At 37.6% G+C, this 25,742-nt stretch overlaps 1 protein-coding gene across 1 annotated transcript in view; it reads left to right on the top strand.

Annotated features, from left to right (window-relative positions):
- The window catches only part of COL19A1 (collagen type XIX alpha 1 chain), a 341,639-nt gene that overhangs the window by 73,937 nt on the left and 241,960 nt on the right, over positions 1–25,742 (top strand). Inside the window, exons 9-10 of the mRNA XM_058669675.1 lie at positions 16,706–16,750; positions 19,282–19,326. Coding sequence (XP_058525658.1) covers positions 16,706–16,750; positions 19,282–19,326 — 90 coding nt within the window. The remainder of the gene's footprint in view (positions 1–16,705; positions 16,751–19,281; positions 19,327–25,742) is intronic.

Here is a 25,742-nt window from a genome sequence, read left to right as displayed (position 1 = left end):
ACAGCTAGGAACAAGCCCAACCGGGGAGGTAACGGGACACCCTAACTAGGTTGAGGTTCCCACCAAGGGGCGTAAGTGCTAGAATTGGAGCTGCGTTCTATCTAGGAAACAGTTGCAGTCACCCGAGGCACTAGTGTGGGCTGGGATTGGATGCACCAGGCCAGTTCAGACCCCAACACCATCTGGTGGCATGGAGAACCAGGGGGTAGATGTGGGACTGACTAGGCTGGGTCTCAACCCCCTACTGAGCCATGCGTGAGCTGTATGTGGGTATGGACGAGCCATGGCTGGGCTGAAACATCCAACAACAAGAACCAGAATGGGGTGAAAGCCAGCCAGGAAAAGCCACTGTTCCTGCTAGGGCAGGAGGTGAACTGAGTTGGGTTGGCTCAAGGACCCCCTGGCATGCGCAAAACCTGCCTTTGGGAGGGGATCTGATGGAGGAGCCTGGGCAACTCCTCTGGCAGGACACAGTCCCTGCAGGTAAGCGCAAGAAGCATGATAGGAAACAGTCCAGAATAGGCCATGGAAAGTTTCCCACTGGCACACATTCAGCATGGGTCAGGAGCAGACCAGGCTGAATCAGTCCATATCACCCACTGGCAAATCCGATCACCAGATCAGAGTGTGGGATGAGCCAGGTTTGGTCGCGACAAAACCAGTACACATTATGGAATGCCAGGGCGTGGTTGCCTGTACTGGATATGAATGCAGCACCCAACCAGCACACATGAGATCCAGGAAGGAAGGGAGGGGCAGAACTGGCGGGGGGATTAAGGGGCTGGTTCCCTCGCCGGACAGCTACTCCCAATGGAGAGCGTGGGCTGGGATAGAGACAGACTAGACTATGCAAGGCAACAACACCTGTGCGCTGCATGTGGACTAGATCAGGGAAAAGCCAGGCTGGGCTGATTATTCCTGCTGGTGCAAGCATAAATTAGAGTGGGTGAGGGATGTTTGGGCATAGCCGCAGAAGCTGGCACTGGGGACTAATTCTGTCAAGTCAAATCACAGAACCACCTAAAGAGTGCATAAACCGGGACAGAGAGACCTGGGAGGGAAAAAGTGGGTTCCCCCTTCTTGGGTCACTATTCCCGTGGGAGGGCATGAAGACTGGGACGGGGGCTGGGATGGCTAGATAGAGAGGTACTCAACAATATCTGTGAGGGCTGGATGGTTGAGTTGGTTAGATAGAACTAAGCTTTAATACCCATTGACACGTACAAGAGCCAAATGGGATGGGGGACAGACTGGTCTTCTGCTACACATACTGGCAAACCAGGGTAGGGGGCGGGCCTGGTGGGGGTTATTGTGGGTCGCCCCGACTAGGCTGCAGCTCCCACTGGTTTGTGTGAGGGCCGAGTACGTGCTGGGCAGAACCAGACTGGACTGCAACACCCATTGGTTCCAGTGCAACTCGGGACTGAAAACAGAACCAACCCAGCAATTGCAACCACCAGCTGATCGTGGTGATGGACTGTGCCGGGCCCTGTGCTTGCTAGAGCATACAAGAAACTAGTCTGGGAATACCTCAGAGTTTCTTTGGAGATCTCCCTAATCGAACTGCTGGACTCAGAACTCTAATCAAGAAAAGACAGAAGACAGAGCAGATCAATCATTCATCTCAGCTATATGTTGGCAGCGATATATGGGGCAAACGGAGACTTTATGATGGACCATATCAATCAGTGGACGACCTCATCGAGCGAAACTGGCAGCGATTCATAACCGGAGAACTATTAACACCACTCGATCACATATCTCAGAGCATGCCCCACATCCGGGACTCGGGGTGGGCGGGAAACCGGGTGGGGCTTCCCCCTCAATATCCCCCTTTACCTCAGATACAAGATGGAAACAATGTGGACATAATAGTATTACCCACTTCCCTATCCCCCTGAACCTTTTTTTTTTCTTCTCTTTTTCTTTCTTTAACTGTAATTAACTATGTAAAGATTGTCAACAACACAATAAAATAGATTATTAAAAAAAAAAAAAAAAGAATATGAACTACTCATATCCAGCTGGGCCATGTCATTTTGAAGACTAGAAACAGCAACCTTTGGGATCCATTTCATCAAAATAGTGCCTGGATCAATCCTACAAAATTAATTAATGATCACCAATGCCTATATGAAGATACTGTCTTCAGAGAATGTAAGAAGTATGTGACACAGAAGCGACTCTGCTTATAGTGTTCTAATGCCATGGGAAAAACTGTCCTGGCAATGACTGTCCCACGCTTCCTTCACAGTTTTCTTCTGGGTCTAACTTGCTTGAGTTTCTCTAACAGAGTGTCACAGTCACTTAGAGAATTCTTGTAACTGCCCGTGGTGCTAAATGCAGCAAGAGGTTAGGCTTACGTCTTGCTTCCCCGTGTCCTGCCTCTTGGGAGACTAAGGGGTGAATATCCGCTCAGTATGTGTGGAAACACTGAGTCTTAGATGACATTCTTACCCCAGGCCCCAGTCACTGGTAATGCCAGCTCTGCTTGATTCATCGCTTCATTCAGCTGAAGGAAAGAGCAGATTCTCATGAAAGGTGTTCTTCACTTTTATAGTCCACAGATTATAATCCATTTAGAATAATTCTAATGAATTTATGCAAATTAAAAAAGCAAGAAAGTTCCTAAATTACTATTATCTAATGGTATGGTAAATTGTAAAATATTTGACTCCAAGAGACAAACTCAACTTTTAAAAAAAAAAAAATTCAGTATTGTAAAATCACACTTCTAAAGTTATGTTTGAAGTAAAATGCTTCCACTGTTTTTTTTTTTTATTAAACGCCCTGTTTTGTTTGCTGAGTAAATGTCCAAAATTTTTTTTCAAAATATATGTAACTTCAGGGCTCCAGTTCCTACATCTGCTTCTTATGTGATGTACATGTCTTTCCCAGAATTACTGAACTTTGAACCTTCTTTGTAGCATTTGTGATTTTTTTCTTTAAAATTAAAAGTACTTAGGGATAGCTAAAAATAAGAATGAATTGTTTCAGTGTCTTGCTTGAGCAAGGACATATTCAAATTGCCATAGAACATCATCTAATACAGTATTCCCAAAGTCAAGATTGTTTTCTTAAGGTTTGGTATTTAAACCTGAAAATTGACTTTTCTTAGAGTGATTCATTTATTGGAAGTATACAGTAAAATTAGCAGATTAGCATCACTTTATAATTAAATCCAAGTAGATTCCAAAGTAAGTTAAGATTTGACACATAAATCCCATTATTCTAAATATATATAAATCAAGGCAATGAACAAAGTATTACTTTTCTTAAGTAACATTTTTCTTCTGAGACCCAAAAGAAAACTAATACACTAAACAACATGCTTTATGAAGTCTATGTATGGCTCATGGATTCACATGGGCTTTTAGGATAATCTTATATAACTATAATACTTACATCCATTACAAACATGTTATAGGCATTCTTGGCCTAATATGTATAGACTCAACTGTCAAACATTGCAGAGAAGTATTTGTACTCCTGCATTTGTCCAGCACAGGTATGATTTTTCACCTAAGAGACTTGGTAAATTTTCTATTAAGGGTTCATAGAAAAAACTGTCCTGTGTAGCAAGTGTCGTTAGTTTAACTGGCTTTTGGTAAGCTTACATGAACAGAAGCCACTGTTGAGCAAAATGAGTAAATTGGCTGATTCAGTTTCAACGATGTGAATGATTTACTGTATAAGACTACACACACACACAGAGTCAGAATTTGCATCCTCATGGTATGACATGGGCAAATGACTTGAGGCTATGTAATTGGGAGTAAATGTAGCCACATAACCTCAAAATACAGTATTCAGCTCATGCTTGCTTTATTACTTCAGAATATAAGCAAAAAGTTGGCTCTTTGCTTATTCCATTATGTGTCTCAGTATAACTGATATCTTATTAAGAAATTAAGATTTTTTTTGTTTACTTGAAATTCACAGTGATAGAGGGCTTCCTTCTGCTAGTTCACCCTCCAAATGGCCTCAACCACCAGGGCTCAGCCAGGCCAAGGACAGAGATTATTTTAAGCCTCCCATGTGGCTGCAGGGACCAAAGCACTCAGACTGCTCTCTGCTTTCCCAGTCCCATTAAAGGATGCTGGATCAGAGGCGGAGGCTTTGGGATTGAATTAACACTGACATGGGATGGTCATGCTGAAGGCAGCAGCTTTGCCCACCATTCCACACTGCCAGCTCCTAGGCTTTTTTTTTCCATTTTCTTAAAAAAAAACTTCTTTTTATTAGAAAGTCAGATATACAGACAGGAGGAGAGACAGAGAGGAAGAACTCCCATCCGTTGAGTCACTCACTTGCCAAGTGGCTGCAACGGCCAGAGCTGAGCTGATCCGAAGCCAGGTACCATGAGTCTCCTCCAGGTCTCCCATGAAGGTGCAGGTCCCAAGGCTTTGGGCCATCATCGGCTGCTTTCCCAGGCCACAGGCAGCTGGATAGGAAGCAGGGCCACTGGGACACAAACCAGCACCCATATGGGATCCCGGCACTTGCAAGGTAAGGATTTTAGCTGCTAGGTTACTGTGCTAGGCTATTATTATTATTATTATTATTATTATTATTATTTTCTTTTTCATGTTTTCTTTTTTAAAAATTTTATGGTATAATTCCATGGCATCTGGGATTTTCGCTCTCCCCCACAAATTTGCAGCCTCCATATTATTACAATAGTATAGTCATTCATAAGCAATCATAAGTCCATCAGTCTGTTTTTAAGTGTGCCATGATATTGCAGGTACAGACAATGTCAGACAGTCCAGCGTTACATTGTCTAGATAAGTCCCACAGTTTCATTGGGAGTCCATCTTTAATTTGGAAGTAAAAATGTATTGCATCTTCAAATCTGAATACGAGAGTGTCTAATATGCCATCATTATATATTCCCTTAAAAGAGAAGCCACATAACAAAGTCAACAAGAGGAATGAAGTTAAAGCAAAAAAAAAAAAAATTTATAGCAGCACGGAGTAAAAAAAACATGCCACTGAATAACCAGTGCATGGGTGAAAAAAAAAACACAAAAGCCTCTTGGATAAAATGATGCCACTAGGTGATTCATGAGCCAGCGATGCATTCGAAATAAAAGAAACTATTTGGAAGAAATGAAAATGAAAACAAAAAACATCGAATCACATGGGATGCAGCAAAAACTAAAGGGTTATTGATCTTACAATTTGTATGAAGAGAACCTTACATCAGAGAGAACATAAGGTATCTGTCCTTTTGGGATTGGCTTATTTCACTGAGCATAATGGTCTCTAGTTTGGGCCATCTAGTTGCAAATGGTATAATTTCATTCTTTTTAATGGCTGAGTAATATTTTATGGAGTAGATGTCCCACAGTTTTTTTAAGCACTTCTCTTTGGATGGGCATCTGGATTGTTTCCATGTCTTTGCTATTGTAGATTGTGCTGCTGTAAAGATAGGAATACAGAAGCCTTCTCATATGTAGTTTTCATTTCCTTTGGATACACTCCTAGGAGTGGGATAGCTAAGTTACTAGGCAGGTTTATTTGCAATTCTCTAAGCACTCTCCATACTGACTGCCATAGTGATTGCACTAGCCTACACACCCACCAACAGTAAAGGGAAGTATCTTTCCCCATATCTATGCCAGCAGGTGGTGTTAGTAAAATTTTAAATGTAGGTCAATTTCACTGCAGTTAGGCAGAACCTCAATGTGGTTTTCACTTGTATCTGTCTAACGGCTTGGGAGCCTTAACATCTTTTCTTATGTCTATTAGCCATTTGAATCTGTTCTTTTGAAAAATGTCTGTTCATTTCCTTCACCAATTTCTTCACAGGTTTGTTTTTTTTTTTAACTGTCCCTTGGTTTCGGAAGCTCTTTGTAAATCAGGGATATTAGTCCTTATCAGTTGTGTAGTGTGCAAAGATTTTCTCTCATTCTGTTGGTTGCTTCTTCATTTTGTTAATTGTTTCCTTTGCTGTATGGAAGCTTTTTAGTCTGATGTAGTCCCATTTATTTATTTTGTCTTTAACTGCCTGTGTTTTTGGTGTCTTTTCCAAGTCTTTCCCCATTCCTATATCTTGGAGAGTGCTTCATATGTTTTCCTGTAAGAGTTTGATGGTTTCTGGGTGTAGATTTAGGTCCTTGAACCACTTAGATATGATTTTCATGTATTGTGGTCAGTGCTGGTCTTGCTTCTTATTTCTGCAAGCTGTTATCCAATTATCCCAACGGCATTTGCTGAAGAGACCAGGCTTCTAATATATATAATAGTTTTCCATTTTGTTGCAAATGGTAGAATTTCCTTTCTTTTAATGGCTGAGCTATTCCATGGAGTAGATATATCACCATTTCTTTATCCAGTCCTTTTTCAGTGGACATCTGGATTGTTTTTATATCTTCACATTTGTGGCTTGTGTTACTACATAAATATAGGATTGCAGGTCACCCTCTCATATGCTGATTTCACTTCTCTAGAGATATTCCCGAAAGTGGAATAGCTGGTCATACAGTAGATCAATTTTCAATTGTCTTAGCACTGTGCGTAGTGGCTGTTCTAGCCTACGCTCTCACCAACAGTGGAATAGGGTTCCTTTCTCCCAACATCTACATTAGTGGGTGTTAGTAGATTTCTCACTGGAGTTAGGTGGAACCTCTGTGTGGGTTTTCATTTCTATTTCCCTGATATCTAAGGAGCCTGAGCATTTTTCCATATGTCTATTAGTGATTTGAATTTATTCCTTTGCAAAACATTTCTTCATTTCCTTTGCCCCATTTCTGCACAGGGTTGTTTATTTTGCTGACGTTGGGTTTCTGAAGCTCCTTGTAAATCCTGGGTATTAGTCCACTGTCAGTTGTGTAGCATACAAAAATTTTATCCCATTTTGTTGGTTGCTTCTTCACTTTGTTGATCATTTCCTTTGCTTAGTTTGATATAGTCCTATTTGTTTATTCTGGCTTTGACTGCCTATGCTTTTGCTGATGCTTCAAAGAAGTCTTTACCAATACCTATGTCTTGGACAGTTCTTCCTATGTTTTCCTCTAATAGTTTGATGGTTTCTGGGTGCAGATTTAGCTCCTTGATCCATACAGAGCTGATTTTTGTATAAGGTGAGAGGTGTGGCGAGTCTTGATTCTTCTGCAGTCTAGCCAATTATCCCAAGGGCATTTGTTGAAGAGACCAACCTTTCTCCGTGTATTATGATCAGTTCTGTTGTTGAAGATTAGTAAACTGTATATGTGTGAGTTCACACTTGGGGTTTCTGTTCCATTGATCTTCTCTATTTCTCTACCAGTACCAGACTGTTTTAATTACTACTGACCTGAAGTATGTCTTGAGGGCTGGAATTGTAATTCCTCCAGCTTTGTTTTGCTTCTTCAGTGTAGCTTTGGCTATCCATGGTCTCTTTTAGACTCTGTCAAACCTTTTAGATACTGACTCCTCTTAGATGCTACTGAAGACAGGGTTTTTTGTTTTTTTGTTTTGTTTTGTTTTGTTTTGTTTTCAACAAATGAGAAGATTCTTTGGAAATACCTGTCATAAAAGTGAAACAATTTCATTTCATTTGGTTTCCAAATTCAAAATCATGTCTGAAAGATATTGTTAAATTCTCCAAACTTTATTTTGTGGAAATCCTTATGCTTCCTGCACTCCGAACAGCCTGATCATTGATGAACTTTGATAAGGAACTACAAAAGTCTCCTTTTGCATTCTTTGTCATAAATGCTTTTGATATATACATATATAATTATATTTACTTATAATGAGATGTATGCATTTGGGTGAAAAGCAGGGTGTTTAAATAGCATGACTGTGTTTTATAAAAGAAATGAACTAAGATCCATGATGTAAAGAGCCACATGCATAAAGTCACTTACAGAGTGCACCAGGGAGTGTGATGGGAGAGATTGCGAGTAGTCTGTCTTAAAATGAGCCAGACCAACTCTCCTCAGTGTAGGGTGTTTTGTGTGATGAGTCTTTTTTTTTTTTTTTCACCACAAATTGTGACGCCCGTAAGTCATTGAGAGGAGACTCAAAGAAGCCGACCTAACATTCTTTGTATTTCTTTCCTATTATAAACTTTAAATGACTGTGACCTTTGAATCTTGATTTTTTTTTTTCCTCCTAACAATGCATTATATGAAGAGTCGGCAGTTTCAGGAATAAAGACAGATGCTGCTGCGGTTTATTTAGGCGGAGATGAGGCTAGGAGCTGTTGTGCATTCCAATGAGTGCTGCCACAGCTCTGGTCCAGATGTACTGCTAATGCCTCCGAGACTCAGAAACCTACAGGCATTTAGTGGAAAGAATGTTCGCTTAAGTCATTTTGGCTTCCTCTGCATTTCCAGAGTCACTTAATTTTCCATAGACAAAGAGAAGTAAGATTAATTCTAGAGTTCCACCTAAGTTTAAAAAAGGAAATATTTACACACATATGTTGACATTTATTATAGAGATTAAAATGATTTAAAAGGAGAAAAAAGGTGATCAACCTCATTCTAACAATAGATGTTTCCCCTTCTGATGAATTTGTCATGTCCTATAAAACAAATCTGAACTGTATTAAACGAAGTACTTCTTAAAACAGACAATCATTTGTATGCATGTAATAGATGAAAATATACTCAAAACACAGGGTTTTTAACTTTTTAAGCAGGCCATGTATTCATAGAAAAAAAATGTTACAAAAATGGATTTGACTTCCCACTTGTTGACTTATCTATGCCACAAGAATGAGATTTGAACCAGTGAGAATTTACTTGTAAATGGAATGTTAATTTCTTTTTACCTGTACCATGCACTGCTACAAAGCCCTAACATAAACAGAAGTATAATGAGGAGAGAGGTAATAAAATAACAGGAAAAATAAAAAGAAACTTGCTTACTCTGCAGCTGATTTTAATTCTTAATGGTTTCTTATTCCCCTCTACTGTCTTCTACTCATACCCTAAGTAGAGCAGTTGACAGAGAGCACAACAGATGGATGACAAGCTCAGAACATGCCATGTATCTGGCACCCTGACACTTGATTTTTATTTGTTAAACAGCCAGATTTCAACAACCCAGTCTGCTAATGTTCCTATTTGGTTTAATGCACTTTTAATATCTAGCACATAAATATTAAAACATTGTCATAAAATGATCACACATGCTCTGTTTCTCTGCATAGTTTATACCTCAATATTTTATTCTCAATGTAGATTGCTGAAATACTCCACACTGGGTTTGAAGATGTAACTGATGTTTTAAACGAACATCTATAACTTTTGATATTAGAGTTTTCTTTAAGTGATTCTGTCTAAAGGAACTTTCAGCCAGCTAAGCTAGGGACAACCATAGCAGGCATTAGGTATAGTATGAATCTTTTAGGGAATAGTAGAAGATTTGAGTGAATGATCACAGACACTGGTATCTCTCTTCACTACCATTACATTTCTCACAGAAATTCAAGCTTATACATCTTCTCTCATGAAATCTCCCTAACCAGTAAGAGAAATTAACAGCTCCACCACTCTGCTCAGTCAGGTGCCTTGCTTATAGAATCACTGTAGTGTGTGTGTATCCTTTGTTAAAACATGAGCTCCTGGAGGAGAAAGCCTTGGTGTCCCCTCTTCTTTGTAACCCCAACCACTACCTCAGCTTATGGCACATGATTCTGAATAAGTGTCTTTCAAGTTTTTCAGAATTCGCAAGTATTTAGCCTCAGGCTGGAAATACAGAAGAGAAATAAACGATGACTGCTAGACCATAAAACTGAGTGGAGATTGGAAGTCACTTCCCAACACCTGCCCCTCCAACACACACTCCCCATGGCGACAGTGCTCTAGGATTAATCCTCCAGGTTCAGTAGAATCGTGCTTCAGGGAAACATGAGGAAAAGAGACCCTTTTCTACCTGACAGCTTACAGATACTGCTTCCTAAAATGAAACATAACAGCAAAGTGTGTGTGTCTCCAAAATTTATTTCCCACTGTTTCTTGGAGAAAGCATGCCTTTTCCTTTTCTCTTGGGTGTCAGTATTAAAGTTATCTTGCTCTGATTTTTAAAAACATTTTCCATGATACAGTTTTGTAGGTATATTGGTTTATCCCTCTCTGTTCTCTACTTCCCTTCCTGTTTTCACCTTCCACCATTTGTTTCTGTATTATCATGATAGAATGGTCCCTCAGTGCAAGCCACAAACTTAGCTTTTTTGATATTTGAATGCCCTGCTCTTGTTTCAACCATACTTGGTCTGAAAATCATCTTGTTTTCATAACAGCACTGCTGGGGCATGTTCTTTCTCAGTGTCCCCATCAGCAGTTTTCTCAGAGCCAGAGATAAGCAATGAATGCCCTTAGTGCATGTGAGTTCCAGCCCAAGTAACTGATATGAAGTAGCACTATAAATTACTCACCACTAGGAATACCTAGACAGGAGGTAGTTTGATGTCACTGGTATAATACTCTCCCCAGTTAGGGTCTGACTGATGACATTGTCCTCTTTATATCTTAAATCATCTTTCACTTGTTAGAATAGTTGATTTAGGATAATTGATGCCAAATGCAATACTTCAGAGATTTTAGCAGATTATTTACACTAAATGTCTTTTATTTTCCTGATAGTTTAGTGAAGTTTCAGGTTTACTTAAAATCTACCTTACAATTAGTTTTTATTTTAAAGATTTTATTTATTTTTTATTGGAAAGGCAGATATACAGAGAGAAGGAGAGACAGAGAAGAAGATCTTCCATCTGATAATTCACTCCCCAAATGGCCGCAACGGCCGGTGCTGTGCCGATTCACAGCCAGGAGCTTCTTTCTGAGTCTCCCATGTGGGTGCAGGGTCCCAAGGCTCTGGGCCGTTCTCGACTGCTTTCCCAGGCCACGAGCAGGGAGCTGGATGGGAAGTGGAGCTGCCGGGATTAGTACTGGTGCCTATATGGAATCCCAGCATATTCAAGGAGAGGACCTTAGCCATTACACTCGCACCAGACCCCTTACAATTAGTTTTACAGCAACATTAAATACTCAAACCACTTGTTTCTGACAGATTTACTTTAAGGAAATTATCATCATTGTACAGGACACCAGATTTATAATGGATTTGATGGATTTGATGCATTGCCTAAGTATCTTTTATGTTTGATAGGAATTTTCTACCTCAAATCATTTCCATTCTTTTGTTGTTTTTTATTGGATTGTGTAGGATTAACATAGCTCTTGCAAAAGAATTGTAGAACAAACGTTGAAAAGTGACTAGATGTGGTCAACTACTATGTTAGATAAATCATTTACCAGTAATTTTAAACAAATTGTATAAAAGACGTGCTATATAGGGAGGGGTGTGTGAGAGTGAGAGAGAATGGTCCTCTTCTTTGTGTAAGACATGGAGTGATAGGCTGAGTTCTCAATGCTACATTTTTGTTCTTGCTGTGAAAAAAAAATTCACATTTTTATTATCTCCTTGTGTACAATTATTTCCTATCCAAAGGGTACTCCTGACAAAGGTAACTAATTTCGCCATTTGTATCCACTTTATCTAGCCAATTTATCTGCTTTATCTTATTCTTTCTCTGCCAGGGACTTGGGACTTGTTTTTCTTAGCACCAACATGAAGTCTCAGCACAGATAAAGGCTGGACTCCTCTTGAATGTTGTAGTCAGCTGAACCTTGAGGATGTGCTTGCCAGTCAGGATCAGTCAGAATTCCTTCCATATGCTGGATCTTGGTCTTTACATTTTCTGATGTATCAGAGAGTTCAGCCTAAGGTGTAAAAATCTTCCCCATAGGAATTTTACCAAAAGCTGCATCTGGATGGTGCTCACACCACAAACGGCAGATAAGAATCCCGAGTGCTACGTTTTAAAAGACATATTGACTGAAAAGTTTGTGAGAACAAAGGACATGATATTAAGAAAAAGTATCATTTGAAAAAGAAGAGATTTACTGCAATTGTAGCCTAGTGACTAAAGTCCTCGCCTTGAAAGCACCAGGATCCATGATGGGCGCTGGTTCATGTCCTGGCTGTCCCACTTCCCATCAAGCTCCCTACTGGTGGCCTGGTAAAGCAGTCAAGGATGGCCCAAAGCCTTGGGGCCGTACACCAGCATGGGAGACCCAGAGGAGGCTCCGGTTCCTGGCTTCGGATCAGCTCAGTTCTGGCCACAGCAGCCACTTGGGGACTAAATCAGTGGACAGAAGATCTTTCTCCCTGTAGCTCCTTCTCTCTGTAATTCTGACTCTCCAATTTAAAATTTAAAAAAAGGAAAACCAAGCAATTTACTAAATAGAAGACTTTATATTAGCACAGAGACTTTCATGTAGCATACATATGATTGTTTTTGTGAATTGTAAACAGTGGAATTAAGACTATTGCATAAATTTGGGAAAGGATAATTTTGGTTCAGAAAGCATTGATTTATAAATCAGTTACAACCAAGAATTTCTTCTCTTTTGTTCACAACCTTACACATTAAACAGCAAAAGTGCCTGACTTAAAGATTTTGTCAGTACATCAGCAAATTATTTGGTAGAGATGGTGAATATGAATTTATACTTACTTCTATAAAATCATTTACATCTTGCTTGTTTTCCAGGTACATCAACCTGCATATTCTTATGTATACACATGTCATGCCCACTTAGGATAAGATTTTGAAAGAATAGGTGCTGAATTTAGCTGCCACTAGACATAAAACCTTTGGGTTTACCCAAATATGATTAAGATATGAATCAATATGCACTTATTTTGGTAACTTTTTTCCTTTTCCATAATCATAATAATATCTCATTTACTTTGTGATTAAAGATATTTTCATTTGACCTTATCCTTAGCATTATGATCATAGAAAAGAATTTCAAAATTCATGGAAAAGTAGAAATTAAAAAAATGCATTTCTATGAAGTTTTTGAGCATACTTCAATTAAACCCATATATTAAAAGCACTGAGGATTTAATAAAGAATTTTATGACTGGAGCTTTAAACCCTATGTAGTATATAATTTTTAACTGGACACCTGCATTTCTTGGAATGATCAAAATATTAAAGAAGATATCCTCATTCCTGAATTAAGAGGACTCAGATCAAGCAATATAGCTAAAAAAAAAAAAATGGCTTTCATTGGGTTATACTGACATTTTATTTCCGATATTCCAGTTATTTCGTTCAGTGTTCAACTTCAGTAGATTTTCTTTAATGAATATAACTAACTACTGGATGTTGTATTTTCTAGTCTACTCCAAACGCACACAAAAATTTGTTTCTGGGAATCATGTTTCAACAAAAATGAGAGGTCCAGTTTTATTGTTAGATAGATACACAGTGTTACAGCAGATCTTAGACTTGCAATTGAAGGTTGACTGCAACTTTTTAGAGAATTAACCTCCACAGCAGAGTTTATGTTCTACTTTTTTGAGCTGATTCCAGTTATTTGCAATTTTTGATGATTTGATTGTTCTTTGATCTCCAGATGTAGATTTGTAAACTATAGTTTACAGAGAATGAGTCCTTATTAAATGTTCTTCAGAAAACATGCATTTCCTACCTAAAAAGAAAGACATTGATATTAACACCAAAGAATTGGCAAAACTTACATTTTATGGGTAGCTGTACTTACTCCTGAGAAACGTGAAGTGATCAAAGGAGATAAACTGAAATCCTTTGATGATCAGTTTTCCAGATAGTCACCAGATGCTCTATACTTTATCTAATTTTTTTCCAAAAACTTCTCGGATAAATTACTTTGGGTTCTGGAAATTGTGCTTTTGATTTTCCTTGGAAGTTGAAGACATGCTATGTTCAAAACATTTCATAATATGGAAATGCATGTTATGAAAAACTACATGGATTTCAAAATTTTTGCATCAAAATAAATTTACCTTTTAGTTCCACTTTCCATGAATGCTTCAAAGTGTTCTTATATTCTCATAATAATATAGCAACACTTCAATCAATAGTAGCATTGCCCTTTTCGGTGCATTAAGTAACATATTTATTCATTTGTCCCCCCATGTAGTTTATAACTAGAAGGGGATAGAGGCCCCTTGACATAAAAATATCTGTATTCTGAAGTATGTGCCTCAGAAATAAGTTTTGAAAGTTGTGGTTACCATGGAAACCATTGTTTGAATTTTTTCTTTCAATAATGAACCAAAGAATTAACTAGAAACCAAAAGAGATGCATGTTGTTTCTTCCTTGGGGCTGTGGCCAGAAGGAAAGAGAAACAGGAGTTCAGATAAAGCAAGCCTTGTGTATCCTTCAGTGATTTTTAGTCAGGCATTTGTCTTTTAAGTACATTTGAATCTGACCACACACTACCTGTGGCACTCTGGGCTTTAGACCTTCATGTTAGAGTGAGCATGGAGAAGGATTTATGCTGCTGACTTAAATTACACTGTTAACAATGTCCCCACAGAAATATCATCAGCCATCAGTCTAAGATTTGCTTGGTGGTAGTATTTTTCTGTATTTTTGTACTATTTAGTATGTCTTTTTAAGAGAGAGAGAATGGATATTTTATCCCTTCTTATTAATCCAAATAGTGGTGAATTCTTTTCAAACAAATTGTTTAAAGTGTAAGTTTCTAAGCAGGGTATTTCACGAACATCAAGAAAAGACTGAAATGATTTCTAAATTCTGAAATTGCAAATTTAAACTTCTAAAGTGTCACAGCCTTTCAGAAGCTTCATGCATTCATACATCATGTGAGGCCTGCTTTTTTCCTGTGAGACAGTCAGTGATGGTTCTGGAATAATGTTCACAAAACGAAATCCCACCACAGCAGAGATCAGTTAACAGTGATCTTTTAATCAGAGCACAGATCGATTAATAGTATCCATAGGAAAGCAAAATGTTTTATAACAGTCATGAAACCTGTGTCCAGTATAGGCATGCTCATAATATCACATCTTTGGGCATTTGGTCCCCAATAAACCATGATTCTAGTTATAACCCTAGTCTGATACATGACCAAGAAATGACTTTGAGAGGAAGAGCAAATGATATGTTGAGCAGGCTGTGAGCAGTGAAATAAATAAATAAATAAATAAATAAATAAATAAATAAATCCTCTACATTTTTTTTTTTGCAAAAATGTATTTTTTGGCATTTAACTCTGTATCAATGTGTTTTACTGGACTATATTCCACATTTTATCATGGGTAACTTGTAATATGATATAAAACATTATATTGGATCAACTGATGAATATAATTTGATCCTTTTGGACAAGTGGGCATACTTCTGTGATGAGTAACACAATCTCTGTTTCCAGTGAATGTTCCCTTGCATTAAATGCTTACTGTGCTTTTGCCACCATTTCATTAATGATAGTAATTTCTAAAGTCATGGAATTTTTAAATTATGTGAAACTTTTTGTCTATAGATAAGTTTCACATTTTATTAGTTGCTCAGTAATTGTTATATTTAGCAGAGCAATCTTCCCCTTAGTGTTTAGTACATAAGGTGATAATAACAGATATGCGGTAGAACATTTAAAAAGTCTAAATCCTTAACATATGTTCATGTGCATAGTAAAATGTACGTGGTGATGATCATTAAGAGTTTCTAAAAATGTAGTTATTTTTTGAAAGCACTCTTTAGATTTAGACAGGATACATCATTGCTATTCTAAAAATGAAGTTACTTTTTTCTCCATATATTTGAATTTTGCTTAAATAATTATCAAAAATGATATTTTACTACACTTGGGATTTTGTTTGAAAACTGGTATCTTCTAAATTAATTATAGATGCTTGATAGAAATAAAGCAGGCAAGTAGAATTGTTTATTCTCTGAAGCTGGAAACTCATAAGCCAAAGTAAATTTCTATATGCTGCCAAATTCCTCAGGCTCCATTGAGAATGTCCACATCCTCCCAGGAAAATCTCATTCTAGCTGGTGTATTGTTTACAAACCAGATTTGTCAAAGATATGATCCATGAATTCCAGAGATGGAAACTGATAAACATCACTGAAAATTTTTATAACCAAGACATAAACAAGAAGAGTAGGAAAAAAAAGTAAAAAGTCTTTCAGTGGTTCTCATGAAATTAGCCTTGAATATCTTCATGATCATTCTAAAAGTGATCAGCAGATGAATAAGAAAGGAAACATGTTCATGTGTGACCATTCTATACACATACATACACTATAAATATGTGTGTATACATGTATATATGCCATACTTTACACAAGTCATTTAAATGCCAAGAACTAAATCTTTTTCAAGAGATGACGGGAGACAGATGGAAACCAAAAAAAGTCTGTGAGTTTAAATTATAGTTTCACCACATACTTATTGTATAGTTATTTTTGAAATTATCACAATAATGATAAATCTGTTGTAAGACGAGTGTCTGACCCATGAGTAGTGTGTGTTGGATTTAATATTATGCCCAGAGAGATTTAACAAAGAGAAAATAATTCAGGGATGTAAATATCATATGGAAAAACACACTATAATACAGGCCAGTGAAAACTCTGCTACAATCTCAGGTGATGCTTCTGGTGAAGTGACCTTGAATATGTTGTTACATTTCTGGGAGCCTTTATTTCCAAAATTGAAGTGATAGTCGTGGAGTGACAAGATGAAGGGAAATTGGAAATTCCCTGCAAATTATGAATATTCAGTGGCAGGCTCCCTTTGTCCACACTAGAGCTAGTTGATTAAAATTACCGAAAAATTATTCATTGTTCATTAGTTTTTTTATGGTGAATTAAATGTCTTCTGTATCGTCTTTCAGGGTGAAAATGGCTTACGTGGTATTTCAGGCTTACCTGGTCAAAAGGTAAGAAGTTGTTTTAAATGTTTCACAGGAGTTAAGAATTTTCACATCTGACGATTGAATTTGTCCATGATGTAGTAAAGACTCTGAAATGTTGTCTAATTATACTGGATTCCCTCAGACTGCTGGCTCCCAAAGGGGACTCCCAGACAGTCTGCTGTCAGGGTTCTCTCAAACTGATCGCTCTGGGAGGGATGCGGAGCAACACGCTTTCCCAGAGAAGTCCGTCCCAACGCCTTCTGGGAGCTGTGGGAGTAAAAGTAGCTCTGGAAATGATTTCCTTGTTTTTAGAGTCTAGCATGTGGAATGGAACAGTTTTATTACCTTTGGCTGGAATTGGTTACTTCTTGCTCCCCCTTTTTTTTTTCATATCCCAAATTGAGCTCAACAGTGATTATAAGTTACACAATATTAAAATGCACCACAGAGAGCTTCTCTCTTCAGGTGTTTTTCCTTCCAGAATAATAAACGTAATAAGGCATTTGGTAAACGTTTTCTCCCTGTGTCTAGCATCTTTCTCTTCGCTAGGGTGAACTTCCTTTGCGCTGCTTTACTATTCAAAGGTGGTTTTCTGTTTCTGGGGAACAGCATGATTGTCTGTGACCAGCTTCACTGGAAATGCAGGATGATATAGCCAGTGCCCTGGAGGGACGTGAAGCCACTTCAGGAGGGGCCACCCAGATTAACCCCAAAGAGGAGCGCACTACCGATGCAGTAGTAGCTGTTCACCAAAGCCAGCCACGTAAATGCTATGCTCTGGAGAACTTTTACACACTTTAAGCAACAAGAAGTCGCTATGCATCTAATGGTTTTGCCTTGTAGATGAAGCTACCATTTAAAAGATACAGGTTTATTTATAGTTACAACATTTGAAACACTTTCTTTACTTGGCACCAAAATGTGAGTAAGATCAAACTGGCAGCCATGAAATGGCAAGTTTCTGTGTTTCTTCACTGCAGTTCTAGACAAAACCCAGGGATACAGCATGCGCTGCATCTGTGAGACGAGCTGCAAGCCAAGGGAGGTTCAGATTTATCTGCTGGGAAATAGTTTTGGACTTTCCAGCGGCTGTTTGTGGTGGCACCATCCTGCTGACATTGTGGCTGATACACTGGAGGCGTTATAGCAGCTTCAATGCCAGCTGGAATTAACAGATGAAATTGAAATGTGTGTTTTAGGAAAAGTGGTAGAAAAAGGTATACCTGCAACCTAGCCTATTTTCTTTCGTATTAGCAGTTTTTAGAGTAGATAAGCAAAACTAATTTGTTAATGCTCTATCACTGTATATACATATACACATATAGGTGTATATGGATATATGTGTGTATATATACAATACATTCACCAACAATATATCGCTAGATTTTATATTAAAATATATTCACTTTGATTAAAGTACTGGCACTAGTTTTCATATGATTAATATGAATTTTAGTTTTACCAAGTGTTATCTTGTTGAGGCTTTGCAAAAAACTGGAGATAAGAACGTCTTCGTCGGTAGTCTCTGTGCTCCCAGCAAATGTTTGCTGAATGCTTTCTATGCTCAAGACCCACTATGGGAGGCTGAGAGTACACAACCAGTCCCAGCACCCTGTTGCTGGGCATGTTATCACAAGGGTATCGGATGTAGGAGGTGTTCGGTGACTGCTTGTAGAATTGTGAATGGCACATCAGTGCTATAAAAGTCAATGCAGGATTAGTGACACGTTTTTTTATATCTGAGAGATTTCAATCAAGGAAAAGGAGTCTTTGGGGCTGCTGTTGTAAAGTAGCAAGTAAAGCCGCCACCTGCCATGCTGTCATCCCACATGCATGCTGGTTCAAGTCCCCAGTACTCCACTTTTGATCAGGCTCTTGGCTAATGTCATGAAAAACCACCAGAAGATGGCCCAAGTGCTTGGGCCCTGCACCCACATGAAGATCTGGCTTACATCTGGCCTGCCCAGCTGTTTCGGTGATTTGGGAAGTGAACTGGTAGATGGAAGATTCTCTAACTCTGACTTTCAAAAAAGTAAATACATTTTTTTAAAGAAAAAGAGTCTTACACTTTTGAGAATAAAGGTAATGTTTGACAACAGGCAATCCTATAGCTGTCATTCCCAGAAAAAGGATAGGGAGCTGGTGTTGGAGCAAAAGCCAGAACTGTGGCCTTCAAAGCCTATTTGTTCACGGGAATACAACAGTATTCCTTAAAAGTCAGCTTTCTAAACAGGTTGTTCCTGCTGGATCTAGTAAAATCAATGGCAATAATAATAGGCATTATGTTAATATATTCAATTCTCATAATTAATAATGAAGATACTATAATCACTCTTATTATGGAAAATTGAGGCTTATATAGACTAAATTACCTTGATAGTGGAAAGCTGTTCCTTTTAATAATTAAAATTATCTAAGTTTATGTACGTTACCATTGATTTAGAACTTAGAAACATCATTATTGATGTTTATATTGTTAGAAACATTACTATTATTATAAAATTTTGTTATGTGTACTGTTGATGTTACTATAAACATCATATTCTCTTCCACAGGGAGAGCAAGGTTCTGAGGGCAACAAAGGAGAAATTGGCAAAAAGGTAATATTCCTATTTACATAATGTGTCTATAAAATGTATTTGACAATACTTGGAAAAGCAATGTGTGCACTGTGTGTAAGCAATTTAATACTTCTATAGAAATAACAAACGTTTGACTCAGACTATATATTGATGGCAATTAGGAATCTTTTAAACCTGTTTGGATTAGACATTTTAATTAAATCTCTTCCAAGGATATAAATTTAAGCATTTGTTCAGTATTTATGATTTTATGACATCATTGATTTACTAACTGTACAAGTCTTAAGATAATACCTTGGCTTTTGTTTATGGCTTTTTTTTTATCAATTAATTATTAACTTACCAGTGAAAATTAGAAGTTTACCAATGACACTTTCACTGAGGTATAAATAAAAATAGTTAACTCTGTCAGGATCTCACAGAAAAGACATAGCATTCTAAAACTGGAATGGTTTCTAAGAGTTTAATGGAGGGCTGGTTTACAAGGAGCGGTGGAGGCAAAAGAAAACCACAAGGATTGTAGAGAATCTCAGCTCAGGTTTCAGCATTCTTCACAAAGCCCCTGTGAGTGCCAGAGAACAGTGTGTGGAGGAGGCTGCAGAAAGTCCCTGAGTAAAGCAATCCCATCAGAGTAGGCTCATACAGGGAGCTAGGGCAGCGAATCCCCCCCTTTACCCTCTCCAGCCCTCAGCTATCCTGCTGGTGACTCCCACTGCCCAGACCAAACTGAGAGCCTGTAAGGAGGATGAGCTCACAGAAAAAAACCATTCTGCTCGGATCAGGGAATGATGAGGAAGTTCTGGATCTGGAGGGGTCCACACCACTAACCTAACTGCTGTTCCACTTAGATCATCTTCTCGGGGAAACTAAATTCTTCCTGGGTGATTTTTGCATTTTAAGAGAGGATATTACTTTAACAAAGAACTGCCCAAGTCATTGAACACATTCTCACTGAAAAAAAGTTAATCATTATTTTATAGATTTCCACTGAAAGTCTGGAGAATTAAAGAAAAATCTGAATATTCCTGCAGAGTGATTGAATGCTTTTACATTTTAAAAATCAAGTTTTGTTTTTAAAACTACTATTCCTTTGTCTTATAATTCTTGTATATATTAAATGTCATGTAATTGGACAACCAGATAGACAAGAAAGAAGGATGAATCACCTCAAATTAGACAATATTGCCTTATTTAGCTTTCTTGGCAACGATCAGTTATTCCTAATAAGCATCTATGCAGATAATGAGCATCTATTATAATTATAAGAGAAAGTATGTGTATTGTAAGCCGCATGGTAATTATGTGAGGGAGAAAAAAGTATGGTCAGATAATAGCCATAAACTTGGAATGAATCCTGTCAAATTATAACCTTTTATAATAGGTCTTTTTAATAGCAATTCTTTGAATATGTCTGCTTTCAAAAACAGACACTGTGCAGACAAGTCTTTAAAATAAATGCCTTCTTTGCTTGTATTCCTGATTAAGAATGAAATTTTATCTGAGTAATCAAGAACAAACAAGGACAATATAAGTATATGTGTGTGTGTGCTTGTAGTTTGGTATTGATCAGTAATAAATTGATGCTCACAAACTTTGAGGTACAGAAATAAAAAGTTATGTTTGGCTCCAATGATTTCCCATGTTGTTTTTCATATTCACCAACTGTGGCTGTCAGTCTATTTAACCGTAAGGGAAAAATATTTAGAGTGATTGTAGCATCAAACAGGAAGGACAATATATTGAATGACAAGGCAGATTTAAGATTTGTGTAATAACCTTGGGTACATCTTCCACTAAATGCTTCAGATTTTCTAGTTTTACATCTTTTGTTTTCTCATCTATAACCATTGTTTTTTTAATAATATAAATAATTTAGGTCATATGCTGATTTTTGTTTCTAGATTAATCAAGAAAATCCCATGAGGCACTCCTTCAGAGTGGCATAACATGGGGTTCTTGGATTGCTCACAGTATATGTGCTTTCTGAAATCAATCTAACTTCAGTTTCAATTTCTTGAAGTAAATTGAGTATGTGATTATAAAAAGACTACTCTTTCTTTTTTATGACCATCTTATGACTTTTTCTGTGTTTAGATTTTGATTGGATTGAGTAACAGAATTGACAAGCTGCAGAATAAGCTAACTCAAGAATTTATTTGTCAGAAAAACAATCTTTCAAAGATTCAATTACTAGCTAAAATTAATACTATATCATCTGTGAGACATATATTATGTGATTATTTTAGGTTATATTTGCATAATGCAGTTAGAGATACCTGCTATACCTAATTGTGGCTAGAAAAGTAGCCTTCAGGTCAACTTACCACAGTAAGGCCAGTGATTCCTTTCAAGTTTTACCTGCTATCCATACTCCAGAAAAGAACCTGTGAAACTCAATCAAGCTATTGAGGACTTCATTTGAAAATGTGCACCTGATTCTAGAAATAATTGCAGCAGGAGGGTGGGACCTGGTAGCTTCCTGAACAACCCTAGTTCAACCAAGTCTATTCTGATTTATTTTAAGGGATGGTTAGCTTTTTCAAAGATTGCTTATCTGATCACTGTTCCTGAAGACGATTGTTTTCAGGTTTTCCATTTTCTTTTTTAATCTTTCAGACACAGAAGAATAGCCCCATACCACCACTCTATCCCTGGTGCACTGAAAAGTTAGATTTGTATCACCATCCAAGGATCCTTGCACTTTTCGATAGCATAGCTCATGAACAAAGAAAGATGGGAAGACCCTGCCCATTTTTTGAGATTTGTATTCTAGTTCATTTGTTTCTAACAAAAGGAGATACAGTTTTCTAATTTAAAATTCACAATCAGAGGTGGACTTTTGTCCTGTTTGAGGTAACTGTAACAGCAGCATCCCATCCTGGGTTCAAGTCCTGGCTCTGTAGACTTTTGATTTCTGCATCCCCTGTTGTGTGTGCTGAGAAACAGCAGGTGATGATGACTCAAACACTTGGGTCTCTGCCACCCACATGGGAGACCCAAACTGAGTTTTTAGCTTCTTGTTGTAGTTTTGCCCAGCTCTGGATATTGAATGAACTAGCGAATGGGATCTATCTCATTGTCTCAGATAAAATAAACAGGAATTTTTTTAAAAATCAAGTTCTATATTACAATAAAAAGCTGAAAATATTTATCAACTTTAATGCTATTTTCTTCCCAAAAGGTTAGATGCCACATGTTTGCCTTGATTTAAGAGGATATGATGTTATGTAAAACATGTTATTTTATGAATATTATGTTATATGTTATGCATAAACTAAAATTGAAATGTCAATGAGATGGTCACAGAATGTGGTTAAGAACCCGCATTTATTTTTAACATATTGGTTACTCATTGCTATGTCAATTAATTCCAGAATGATGTAAATTTTTGCTGATGGTATATTGGAAGGGTCTCCCTAAGAAGCCATTGAACTAGGCTGGACAGTAAGATGCTGGACTCTATATTTGGTATATGCTTGCAGTGAGGGAATCTCAGCTGAACTTAACCTGTGGTCATGTAACAAAGTAGAGCAATCCACCATGGTGGGAGGGTGGGGGAAGGGGTGGGGGAAATCCCAGTACCTATGAAACTAATACAATGTAATTAATGAATAAAAAAAAAGAAAAAAATGCTATTTTCTTCAATCACCTACTTCCTGATATATAATTGTTAAAGTTATGTTTAGACAGGAGAGTTTGAAGATTGTGTCAAAGATGTTTTCAAATTTGAAAGAGTAGAGACAATGAAGTGGAATTACTCATTAGAATAGAAATAAATACAAGATATCCAGTAAGAAAGCCAAGAAATATTTTTATACTATTACATGGTATCCTTATTAATTTAAGCTAAAAGAAGACTGCAATTGGAATATATAGAAAAAGAGAATCAGAATTGTAATTTTTTAAGGATTTCCTTAATAGAAGCTTCTTGGCAATTATGCCTCCTATTCAAAACTCATACGAGAATGTTAACTGCTGTTATTATAAATATAGCACTTTCACATCATCACTCTGAGGCAACTGTCAACATGTAAGCTTACTTCCTGTGGATTCTGTCTTGGCTCACCTCGTAGAATTCTTCTAAACATCATCCTGTTATGCAATTGTTTCATTTTCCATGGTAATGTATAAACTTCTGCAACTTCTAGTTAGTAGTCACTGATTTCACTTGACAGCTGACTTGAGAGATGAGAACAGATGGAGTAGAAAATAACTGTGATTTAAAAACATTAGAGCAACTTATCTGTGGCCAGTGACAATTGCTGTGGCAGTAACCATGCCAATTTCAATTATCAATGGTAGCAGGCAATTGAGAAAGAGCAAGGGCAATCCTACAGGCAAGCAGAAGCTTATTGTTAAACGTTATGCATTGTGTGTCATTTTCTCGGTTCTTTAGAGTGTTAGTGAACAACTCAAATTAATGTGAAATATGTGTAACCATCTCATGTTGCATCACTTAATGGTAGTTATTTAAAAGTGACACGTCCAAGAAAAAAATAGTTGCACTAGGACAATGATTATCAAGGGCCACATCATTTCCTGAATATTGGATAGTTCTTAAGATATTATTATCAATGATTGTATAATATTTCACTATAGGAATGTAATTTTTATTTAACCCTTTCCTTGTTAAAGAATTAAGTTTCTCTCATATTTGTCATTGGTTATGTTAACCAAGTCATCTTGGTAGAACAGCAGCAGTTGAAGTCAGGCTGGATTTTGTGGAAGATTAAAGTATAGATAACAAAGTAAAGAGACCTTGCAATAAAACCTTCTCAGAAACTGACAGAGACAACAATAAGGCAGTAACTGGAGTGGCTGTGGATATCAAGAAAACCTTAATACATCAATTTGCAAAGAAAATTAATGGTCTTTGATAAGAAATTTTCTTTTCTTAATTTTTTTGATTTGAAAGGCAGAAAGAGATTTATTGATTTTTTTCATCCACTCCCCCAAAGCTCACAACAGTTAGTACCTGGCAAGGACAAGGCCAACAGCCAGGAAGTTCATCATGATGATCTCTGTGTTTTTCAGGGACCATAGTACCAGACAGATGCGTTAGCAGGAAGTTAAATCAGAAGCACAACCAACAAACCCTCAACTGGAATGCTAAGGTGGCATTGCAGTGGTGGCTGAGCCTGCTGCTCCCAATTGCCAACCCCTAGAAACATTCTTTAAAAAGATACATCCAAAATTAAAATACACACTATGATCAGTTATGTAGAAAATTGAAGGTAACTTATACTTCCTGGGGAATGTCATATTTAAGTCAGAATTATACCTATGAAATTCCCATTAAACCAAGAATAAGGGTGTGAGGAAATTAGTCTAGCAGTTTAAACATCCCTTAGGATTCTCACATCCCACTTCAGAGTGCCTGAATTCTAGTCCTAATTCTGTTCCCAGTTGTAACTTCCTGCTAAAGCAGATCTGGGGAAGCCACAAGTGATGTCTCAAGTAGTTGGGTCCTTGCCATCTGTACTGGAGATGGGCTGAGTTCCAGGCTTCTCACTCCCATTTGGTTCGGCCCTAGTTGTTGCTGGGGTTTTGGGGATGGTCAATTAGTGAATGGAGCATGCTTGTTCTCTCACTGCTTCCCTCTCTCCTCCTTACTCTGTTTCTCTCTGCCTCAAATACATTTTAAAACAAAACAAACTTTATCATTCCAACAATAGTATCAGTAATATTCTAATATTTTCTGGCCAACATCAATTTTTCTTCTAATTTATGGTATAGTTTGAATCTATCCGTTTTTCTCCATCTACCACAAAGCCACATAATAATTTTTTTTCACCCCAAAACTTCTGGTTTGGTGGTGGTGTTGTTGTTCTTTGATCTTATCTCCAAATTTTACCCACATGGTTCTTCATCAAATCAGTTATGTGGTCCTATATTGAAAAAATTCTTACTTGTTTCCCATTAAGTTAAAATCCAGACTCTTTGGCATTTCTAACAAAACTGAGCAGTCTGGATTACTGACTGCTGTATCTTCAACTGGGCTTCATTTAGGAATTATGTTCTTTAACTATTTTATTTAATCTTAAGGCAAAGATATGTAGAGTTGCGATAAGCGATGAGCATAAAACATGATCCTCATCTATATCATAATTTCAGCAACTTGATCTTTGGTAGTTTCTCCTTAATCAATGCCAAGTATAAGTGTGGTTTCACAGTTTAAATTGTGCTTTTTTTCCCTTTACTCAAATTATCCAGTTTTTCACACCTGGTTTCAGAGCTGTTTGGATGGCTTCTAAGTTTTGATTCTGCCTCCTCAGGATCTGCCTATGCCAGAGCCTCAGCACACCCTGCTCCTGCTGGAGCTTCTGGCCTCAGCCTCTCCTCCACTCACCCCCTATGGCTTTGTTTTTCTCTTGTCTCAGTTTCATCTTATCCAGGCATGATTTCCTCTTCAGGTTACTGCCTTTCACTTTTCA

This window comes from Ochotona princeps, chromosome 1 (genome assembly GCF_030435755.1).
Source record: "Ochotona princeps isolate mOchPri1 chromosome 1, mOchPri1.hap1, whole genome shotgun sequence".
In the NCBI taxonomy this organism is placed as follows: Eukaryota; Metazoa; Chordata; class Mammalia; order Lagomorpha; family Ochotonidae; genus Ochotona; species Ochotona princeps.
The sequence above is the reverse complement of the archived record's forward strand: the minus strand, read 5'-3'. Positions and strand labels throughout refer to the sequence as shown.